The sequence below is a fragment of the Lepidochelys kempii genome, chromosome 1 (genome assembly GCF_965140285.1).
Source record: "Lepidochelys kempii isolate rLepKem1 chromosome 1, rLepKem1.hap1, whole genome shotgun sequence".
Taxonomy (NCBI): Eukaryota; Metazoa; Chordata; order Testudines; family Cheloniidae; genus Lepidochelys; species Lepidochelys kempii.
In genome coordinates, this window is record NC_136380.1 from 82,807,584 (window position 1) to 82,817,773 (window position 10,190).

Sequence of the window (10,190 nt, forward strand, 5' to 3'; positions counted from 1 at the left end):
GTCAGCATGGATTCACCAAGGGCAAGTCATGCCTGACTAATCTAATTGCCTTCTATGATGAGATAACTGGCTCTGTGGATGAGGGGAAAGTGGTGGACGTGTTGTTCCTTGACTTTAGCAAAGCTTTTGACACGGTCTCCCACAGTATTCTTGCCAACAAGTTAAAGAAGTATGGGCTGGATGAATGGACTATAAGGTGGACAGAAAGTTGGCTAGATTTGGCTCCATGTCTAGTTGGCAGCTGGTATCAAGTGGAGTGCCCCAAGGGTCAGTCCTCGGGCCGGTTTTGTTCAATATCTTCATAAATGATCTGGAGGATGGTGTGGATTGCACCCTCAGCAAGTTTGCAGATGACACTAAACTGGGAGGGGAGGTGGATACGCTGGAGGTTAGGGATAGGATACAGAGGAACCTAGACAAATTAGAGGATTGGGCCAAAAGAAATCTGATGAGGTTCAACAAGGACAAGTGCAGAGTCCTGCACTTAGGATGGAAGAATCTCATGCACCGCTACAGACTAGGGACCAAATGGCTCGGCAGCAGTTCTGCTGAAAAGGAGCTAGGGGTTACAGTGGACGAGAAGCTGGATATGAGTCAACAGTGTGCCCTTCATTAGCCAAGAAGGCTAATGGCATTTTGGGATGTATACATAGGGGCATTGCCAGCAGATCGAGGGACATGATCATTCCCCTCTATTAGACATTTGTGAGGTCTCATCTGGAGTACTATGTCTAGTTTTGGGCCCCACACTACAAGAAAGATGTGGAAAAATTGGAAAGAGTCCAGCGGAGGGCAACAAAAATGATTAGGGGACTGGAACACATGACTTATGAGGAGAAGCTGAGGAACTGGGATTGTTTAGTCTGCAGAAGAGAAGAATGAGGGGGGATCTGATAGTTGCTTTCAACTACCTGAAAGGGGGTTCCAAAGAGGATGGATCTAGACTGGTCTCTGTGGTAGCTGATGACAGAACAAGAAGTAACGGCCTCAAATTGCAGTGGGGGAGGTTTAGATTGGATATTAGGGAAAACTTTTTCACTAGGAGGGTGGTGAAACACTGGAATACATTACCTAGGGAGGTGGTGGAATCTCCTTCCTTAGATATTTTTAAGGTCAGGCTTGACAAAGCCGTGGCTAGGATGACTTAGTTGGGGATTGGTCCTGCTTTGAGCAGGCGGTCGGACTAGATGACCTCCTTAGGTCCCTTCCAACCCTGATATTCTATGAATGGTTGACCACCATAGATCCATCAGGAAGGAGATCTTGGTGAAATGGCATGAAAGTGATTGACCAAACTGCCTTCTGCTTTAGCTTTGGATTGTCCCTCCAGCATTCCTCTCTTGTGTTAGCCACACCTGAGTTGATAACCAATTGGCACAAGTGAGGCTCCAATCTGAGAAACAATCAAAAATCTAAACAAAGTAATCTTCTCAAGCTTGTGGTTGAGTGCAAGTATTATTTTTTATTGTGAGTTGATCTTGAAAATGTGAATGGTTATATCCACCAATTTTCTAGCTTTTGTTGATTAAGTCACAGCCCAATACAATTTTTTGTTTTCTTATATCCTATACTATTACTTGCTGTTAAGGATATTTAACAAAACTCTACAAAGCTAAATGCAACTCCTGAGTTCTTTTCTTTAATTAAAGAATCAGAATTAAAAAGAACCCTAAGAAACACGTATGGGTAATCAGTTAAGCAGTTGCTTAATTAAGGTTTGTTTAACACTCTGCTTTCTTACAGCAACAATGTGTTTGAACATTTTTTTTAACAAAAAATTAGCTGAGTACCAAATGTACGGAGGCCATTGGTCATATCTTCAGAAGTCTATAGAAAACTTATTATAGACCTCAATGAGTGCAGGATTGAGCAAGCTGTCAACCCTTCAGATAATAAAAATGGAAACAATGTTCTGGATGCCTTGCCCATAAAACTCAAGTAATGATGCTCAGTATTCTTTAAGAAGGGTGGTCAAGAAAAAGTCTTCAAGAGCTAAAGTCGTGCAGCTGGCAATACATTCAAGAACCATCAATATACAGTATAACTGCTGCACCTCAGAGCCCTAGTCTGAAGACCGCATTGTGCTAGGCACTGTACAAACACAGACCAAAAAGACAGCCCATGACCCACAGAGCTCACAGTTAAAATAAAACAAATATACTAAAACATTCAGGTTAAAACAATATTAAGGTTGCAATGTCAGGTATTCAAAACTTATGAAATTCCAGAATTAAAGTCACCTGCACAATTTTAATTCATTTCCTACCCCACCCCCTGTGCATATATATTATGATTCAATCTTTAATTGCTTGATCACACACTATTTATTCGCCACAGGACTTCTGCCTCACTCAGTGCACAGAACGGATGGCCTTCAGTTAATGAGTAGCTATTCATTCAATATTTCTTTTTACCTTCACCACTGAATGTGTGGCTCCATGTCTTATTTATCACATACCATCCAAACCCTGCACAATTTTCATGGGACAGCAAAAGGCACCTCTCTGACTCCAGGGTGACTCCCCTGCCAAATTTCAAGCACATGCTTAAAAGCATGCAGACACAAGAACTTTTCAACAAAAAACAGCTGTACTACAAGAATTTGTACTACATTAGCAAGAGAACATATTTCCGCCTTAATCCTGCTTTTGGTTCCGAACTGTTTTTGTTGAAAAGTTTTCCAAAAAATTTCAGCTAAGAGCAAACACTTAGTATGGAAAGTTTCACCGAGAATGGCTAAAGTTTGGTAAAGTTACAAACAACTGAATATCCTCAACCGCAAGAGTTACTACCGGGTCCATTTATAATGTCAACACATTTATCTTGATGTAATATGTACTGAACTTAAAGTATCGTGGAAACCTTCTAAAAGCAGAGGTCCTCAAACTGTGGTCCATGGCCCACCAGTGATCTGCGAGCTCTGTTCAGGTGGTCCACAGATAGTTCCCTCTAAGGTGAGCGCCTGGGTGGCCACAAACAAGAGAATGAAGGGCTCCAATAATTAGATGCCTGGACCCTGGAGAAGACACACATGTGAGGTGGTGGCCCTGGGGGGAATAGAGGGTTGGTGGGCGGGGCCAGTGGGGTGAGAAGAGGGTGTGGGGGGCTGAATTTGGAATGTGCAGGGCTGTGGCAGCCAGGGAAAGAGGCGACTTTTCCAGGGCCGCAGCTGCTGGGGAGAGACAGCCCTCCTTCCCATCCCCAGCTTGGGGGCTGCTGTGGAGGGGGAGAGAGGGAAAGACCCCCCTGTCCTTCCCAGCCCCAACTTGGAGGCTGCCACGGCGGGGGAGAGAGGGCACATCCATTGAATTCGAAAGGTAAAACTACGGATATTAAAATCAGAGTTGTGTTCTTTTATTTGTAGAACACATTAATTAAGGGTTTTTTTTAAATATAGCACTTATCCAAAGTGCTTTACAATAGTTAGCTAATGGTACAAACAACATTTGGAAATATCATTAAATGGTCCATCAAGACCCTCAGCAATTTTTAAGAACAAAGCACAGATTTTGAAGAACAGCCATTCTGTACCATGGCCTTCAAAATTGTTGACGGTCTCCTTCAGTTAATTGCAAGCAGGCATCCATAGAATCAGAAGCAAGATCGTAAACCAACAAAACCTTGTTGAGTCTCAGCGGAAAAGCCAAGAAATGAATAGTCAACATGGGCCACATCTATACTATCCGCCGGATTGGCGGGTAGTGATCGATCTATTGGAGATCGATTTATCTTGTCTAGTGTAGATGCGATAAATCAATCCCCGATCGCTCTATCGTCGACCCCACACCGCGAGGACGCGAAGTAAGTGATTCTAAGTTGATCTAAGATACGTCGACGTCAGCTACGCTATTTTCGTAGCTGAAGTTGCGTATCTTAGATCGATCCCCACCCCCAGTGTAGACCAGGCCAGGGACACTGAATGAACTACTCTCTTCTCCCTCCAGATCAGAATTGAGACACTTAACAAGTGTGAGCAGTTGGAGAATGGGCATCCGCTATGCCAGGACTGTCCAAACTTACTGACTCTCCAAGCTGTAGACAATAATTTTCAGACATTCAAGAGCCACAAGACACATACAACCTGCCCGTCGGGGCGGTGCCTGCCAGGGCACCTGCCCCAAGGTGTCCCCCCTCCCCCCCATGGGGCTAAGGCTCTTTAGACTCCCTTCCCTGCAGGACAGAAACACCTAGACCCACCATCTCGTCACAGGGCAGAAGTCCCAAGCTCCCCTCTCTCCCGCCTGCCTGCTCCCCAGTCTGGTAGGCATAGAATGGGGAGGTGTGTGTGGGGATCTCCATGAGCCACACTTTAACTGTAAAAGAGCTGTATGCGGCTCAGGACCACGCCTGCCCTATGCTGTACCTACTTTGTGTGTCAGGCATCTCCCCCTCCTAACACCTTGCAAAAAAAAAATCATTTTGTCACTTAGCAAAGGGGACCCCCCCCCCACTAACCAACAAGTCCAGAGCACAAAAACTATTTCCTAGTGGTAGTCTCTCTTCACAAAGTCTTTTATTTATTTTGGGGTGGAGAAGAGGAAATAGAAAAGAAAGTGAATTTGGAAAGCAACCAGTCATGAAAATGAGTTCTTGAAGAACTATACCAACTTTCAGTAGTAGCCCTCCCCAATCTCGAGGGCCAAGGGAAGAGATTCTGGCCCAAGAGAACTTCAATTAGGAAAACAGAACATGTTTCAGCTGCATGGAGTAGAATTTGGTTCCACATTGTTTGATCTACTCTGTTCCACATCCAGCACCTGAAATGTTTCTTCCAGTCATTCTTTAACATGTAGTTCCCTGCTTCAAAGAACACATTACTCACCACTCATCCTAATAGCTCAAAAGACACGAAAAACAAAGCTTTTTTATCCACATTCAGGGGGAGGGATAAACCGCGTCTAGGAGCCACTCAGCCGAAAGGCCATTTCCCCTTTCACTCTCTCTGTTAACGCGCAGCGCTGGAAATTATTTATTTTAACGAGCGCAGCGCATGTTTCCCATAATCCAAAAGGTGGCAATAAAACTTGCTAGCAGTAAAATGCCACCAGTCACGATCCCGGCTCGGCATACACCACCCCGCGTGGGTCCTCCCTCCCCGCCCTGGCACGATCACCCATCCCCAACTTTTTCCCTGGGTCCCTCTCCGGCGCCACTTCAGGAGCTGCAGCCTGTTTAAAGGGACAACGCTAAATCCAGGCAGACGCCCAATCCCTGATCGCGGCTGCACTTGTTGGCAGGCTCCTTAGAGCAGCAGTCCCCCACCCCAGCCTCCGAGCACCTTTGGGGGAGGCGGTGCAAGCCGGCTCCCCCTACCCCCGCTCGCTTTGCCCAGCGGCGGCAGCTCCATTACCTTTCCCAGGCAAATGTGGCAGGTGATGGGCAGCGTCAGCGACAATGTCACATTCTGAACGTTCTGAGCCATTGTGGCGTTTCGAATCCCGCGAGCGCGGTAGTTCCACAGGCGGCGGCGGCGGCAACAGCAGCAAGAGAGGCAGCCCCCCCCCTCGCTAGCTCCGAGTACGGCAAGCCAGCGAGTCCAACCCGCAACGCAACAAAGGAAACCGAAATCGCGCTTTTGAAATGTTCCCCTGGAGGAGAAGGGAGGCGGAACTGGGGGCTTGGGCCTTCTGAGTGCAGCGCGTTCACAGCTGGATGCTGCTGCCGTCCCGAGGGTTAACCTGTCCCCCCCCCCCCACCTTTAAACAAGGGCTGGTTTATTGGGCTAGGAAGCTGCAGGCTGTCCCCTCCTGTTAATGTACCAGCATTCACTGAGCAGTGGCCTCTTCTCCCTGTCTCCTAGGGAGGATTCATTTCTCCTCCCTCTGTTGTTCCTTGTGGGGTCTCTCAGCATCTTGCCCCGCCCTCCCCCCGGCCCAGGCGTATATAGAAAGCCAGAGCATTAGAAAACCTGTTCAGCGAGACAGCAGTCTCTTTCCAATCCCACAGAAGGGCAGCAGTAAGGTGGAGAGGCTTCCACCCTCCCAAGTATAAAGCGCATTCCTGGCCAACTCTCAGGACTCTGCTGTGGTGGTATGGGATTTCTCTCTAAAATGTCTGGTTTTAACCTGCTCTTTGAGGGGAGTTGAAGAAGGAACCTTTGGAAAAAGTTAGTTACCCCACCTTTCCATAACTCTCAGAAGATGGAACAACTAAGATCAAGGAGAATGAAAATCATAGTCAATTAATGGGGTTTAAAATGGTATAGCAATGTAGTGTAGGACCCGTTTCACCCTATAATTATTTAATGAATTATTGTTATTACTATTATTAGTACAGTAGTATTATAAACAACTATTATTATTTTCTTTATTTTATTTTAGTTATTAATATTAGTTGCCCAGAGGGTGCTCAGCTCAAGGTACAGAAGAAGACATGATCCCTGTCCTGAAGGGTTTACAGTCTAAGGATCTGATCTGACAAACATCACCAAGAATAATCAGTGGGATAATTTAGGGCTTGTGTACATACAAAAGTTTAGTTTAGTTAAAGCAGTACAGTTCCTCTTCCCCCACACCCGTAATGCATACACAGTTATGTTAGTATACAGGTGCTTTACAGCGGTATAGCTAGTAAAGTGAAGGTGCTTTATACTGGTATAGCTGTTCCCATATGGGAAAGGGGAATACGTTTTACTGGTATAGGGCACCTTTATAATTTCATCCACACTATAATTTGTACTCATATAGCTATTTTGAAAAAAAAAAGATCACCCCTGACCCCTAATTCAAATAGTTATACTGATACAAAAACTGCATGTAGAGCAGGCTTTAGAATAATAAACAGTTATGCCTAATAGTAAGTGTCTGTAGGATTAGACCTAAGAGAAGTGAACAGGGCCAGATCCTTAACCACTCCCACTTGTGGTTGATTTGCAATGCTCGGTGTAAATCTCCTAGAAACCTTTTTTAACTGGGAATTTTCCTGGCCAAAGGGAATCCCCAGGTGTCACAAAGTCAACACAGGTGGTTCTAAACTATCTGTTTGTGGTCCCCTCTCTAATATAAGAGGGGTGCATTAAGGAGAGGCTGGCAATCTGGCTAGAGCTGCTTGTGCTCTGGTGCTCCACGGCATCTGAAAGTATGTATGGGACTGTTAATGCTAGCATACTTCAGGGTGCTCTAAATTAAGATGAGATAATCCCCCAGCCAGCCTCTGGATCAGGGGAGGAGAAGGGTGGTTTAGAGCCACGTTCCTCCCCCACCAGTTTCTACTCCAAGTGCAGCACAGCTGGACTCAAGGATGTGGGCCACAATCTCCAAAATACAGATTCCCTACCAGAAAAAACTGTAGGAGCAACTCTGCAAAAGAGAGAGAAAACAGCCTACATCACAACACTCAGATCAAAATCTCAACTTTCCCCAGAAGTAGGATTGGTTGGATTTGGGTTCTGGTTTGTGCCCATTACTAGAGGGATAGGCCCACGCCATAAAATCAAGATCTAGATGTAAACTTTCCCCAGATTTTGGGAAGTGTGATTTTTCTAGATTAGGTCTGCCTCTAATTAAAACTAATAGAGGCGGATTGCCATCTTCTAGGAGAATACACTGCTGCTACCCCTGACCTGTATACCTAAGACCTGGAAGAAAATAGGAAAAGACTCTGATAATCATCACAGCACAGACTATATAAACCTAAAGGTTATTATTACAGTTAAACCAGCTTTAAATATAACAGCCGAAATAAGAGATCTGTTAAATTACTGAATTTACCATGCACCAAACAAAATCACAGACTGGCAGAGAAACCCTTTTATTTATCTTTCTTATTTTTATTATATATTGATTTTTATTGAAACAGCGTTAACAGATGACACAAAGAACAAAAAGGCCAAAACACATGAGAGTGAAATCAAATATAAAGAAATGTGTCTTAGAACTGACATGTGAGACCTTTTTAAACAAATACCTGATAATGCAGTAAATCTTTCAAAGGAATAAAATTCCTCCACTTTCAAGAAGTATATGTAAGAGGAAACTGATCTGTTAAAGGAACACATTAGTCTGAAGATGAATATCGTGTCTTTAAAGCAAAAGTAGCTCCTAAAACAAGCAAGCTATTCTTTCTGAATACCTGCTAAAAGGAATACATTTTCTATGCAGAGGTTAAACTTATTTGGTTAGCAGATTTCTGCTGTAGTTGGAAGCTTAGATAGTGAACAAATACTTCAAAAATTATTTGTGATCTAATAATACCTGAGGTTTAGTTGAAATGTATGGAATGATGTTACCAACTCTTCTGGGGCATGGAAAATATTTAATTCTGTAGTGTGAGAGAGTGAAAAGAAGAAGGAAGTTAGAGGGTTAGCAATCTGCCTGTGCTAAGGGGAGATGAGAAATGTTGCAGGAGGTAACAAGAATTGAAAGGGTCCAGGCCCAGAAAAGTTGGTTCACATGGGTCAATGGGAGTTGGGTCAATGATTTGTCAATGAGCACAGGGTTGGTGGGAAAGAAAAGAAAAGTTCTAGGAATGGTTGGAATGGCTGTTGAACTACTCCAGCATGAGAACTCGAGGTGGTGAACTGTGAAAGTTCATCTGATCTGGAGAGTGGCATTAATATACCCACAGCTAAAAAATGGAGAAAGAGGGGTATCAAAAAAAGCAATGACTGGGGTCTTACTTGTTAACTTTATCACTTAGTTTATAAAATGCAGTTGGAGTCCCTGAAGCCTTTTTGGCACATTACCCCAAAAATATCAAAAGTATTATTTGTGACATGATTCCAAGGTTTTTTTGAAAGCTCTAAGAAAAACCAGCACAAGAAGTGCTGATCAGCCATTCAGGTGGAGACAACTAAATCTTTTCACATTTAGGTAATTGAGAGGGGCAAGGAATATAGACGAGTTCTGTTGGTAGAATTTGTAGCTCTTAAACAGTCACACCTTTCTTCAAGGATTTTTTAAAAATACTTCTTTCTGGACTGCTTCTTGCTGTAGCAGCCAGGCACTTATATTTCAGAAAATTAAAACAGGATCAAAACAGAAGCAATTATTCAAATACTAAGCAAAACAGATGTACCTTGTCTTGTGCCCTAAGAGCTTCTTAGGGTCATGATCTGAGGGACCCCCAAAGGGAGTGAATTCCAAAGATAGGGCTCCTGGAATGAGAAAACCCTGCTTACAGACACAGAGGGCCTGATTATCCGCTACCCACCACCTGTGCAAAGTAGGTGCAAGATGCTGATTTGTTACGGTGCACGGGTAGAAATGACTACATTTGCTTCTTCATATGGCTGATGTAAATATAGAGCAACAACTATAGTTTTACATTCAGATGGTTAAGCCAGTTAATTGCATCTGGAGTAGCAGGGTGTATCACTGTGATGCTTCTTTGTATTTGTGAATCAGGCATTGAGTTGTTATATGTTCCATGATCTGTTCTGGGTGACCACAGTCATACACTGGAGAGTCTTTAATTTTCCATTTGTGCAGTGAGTATCCGCATCTGCCATGGTTTGTACGGATGTGGTTTAGGGTTGCCCAGGAGCTCCGTGGGAGATTGAAGCCAGGGATCTCTGTGTCGGGTCTTTTACGAGATATTTATTTGTAACTTCTTGTAAACTCCATTTGGCTTTCATCAGGGTTGAAGTTGCATTGTTGAAGGTTAAACCTGTGGGTCCAAAAGGGTTTATGCGACTTCAAGCAGTGGTGAGGGACACTGTTAAGGTCCTGGTGGATGGGAAGATGTTCGTTTTCCACAATCCTCTGAAATTCCCAAAGGGTTGCAGCATCACAGCAAATGAATGGGGAAGCGATGTGCAACAGCACCAGAAGCCAAGGTGTTGGGTTGACTTTAGGGTTCCAGTGATGCACCTAATTGCACTGTTCAGTTGGACATCAGCAAGTCACATATGACAACTTCTGGTCCATACCGGTGCACAGTACTCAGCTACGGAGTACATGAGGGCCATCGCTGATGTCCATAACACTGATGCTGATGCTCCCCAGCTTGTGCTTGCCGGTTTCTGGACCAGGTTGATCCTTGTCTTTGTCTTGTCAGCTACCTTCTTCAGATCGTCATAGAAGGCTAGCTTGTGATCCAGCTTCACTCTGAGACTACATTCGCTGCCAGGGAGTGAAGAATCAGGCCCGATGTATTCAGAGATAGAATTGAGTTCTGCAACACTATAGTTAATGCAAGCTTTTCCATTAACATCAATAGGAACAAGATTGGGTCCTAGGCTTCTAACAAGT

At 44.2% G+C, this 10,190-nt stretch overlaps 1 protein-coding gene across 1 annotated transcript in view; it reads right to left on the bottom strand.

Moving 5' to 3' along the window:
- Positions 1-5,489, bottom strand: part of OBI1 (ORC ubiquitin ligase 1) — a 32,655-nt gene extending 27,166 nt beyond the window's left edge. Inside the window, exon 1 of the mRNA XM_073326799.2 lies at positions 5,351-5,489. Within this exon, the coding sequence (XP_073182900.1) occupies positions 5,351-5,422 (72 nt within the window). The 5' untranslated portion in view covers positions 5,423-5,489. The remainder of the gene's footprint in view (positions 1-5,350) is intronic.
- Positions 5,490-10,190: the final 4,701 nt, after the last annotated feature.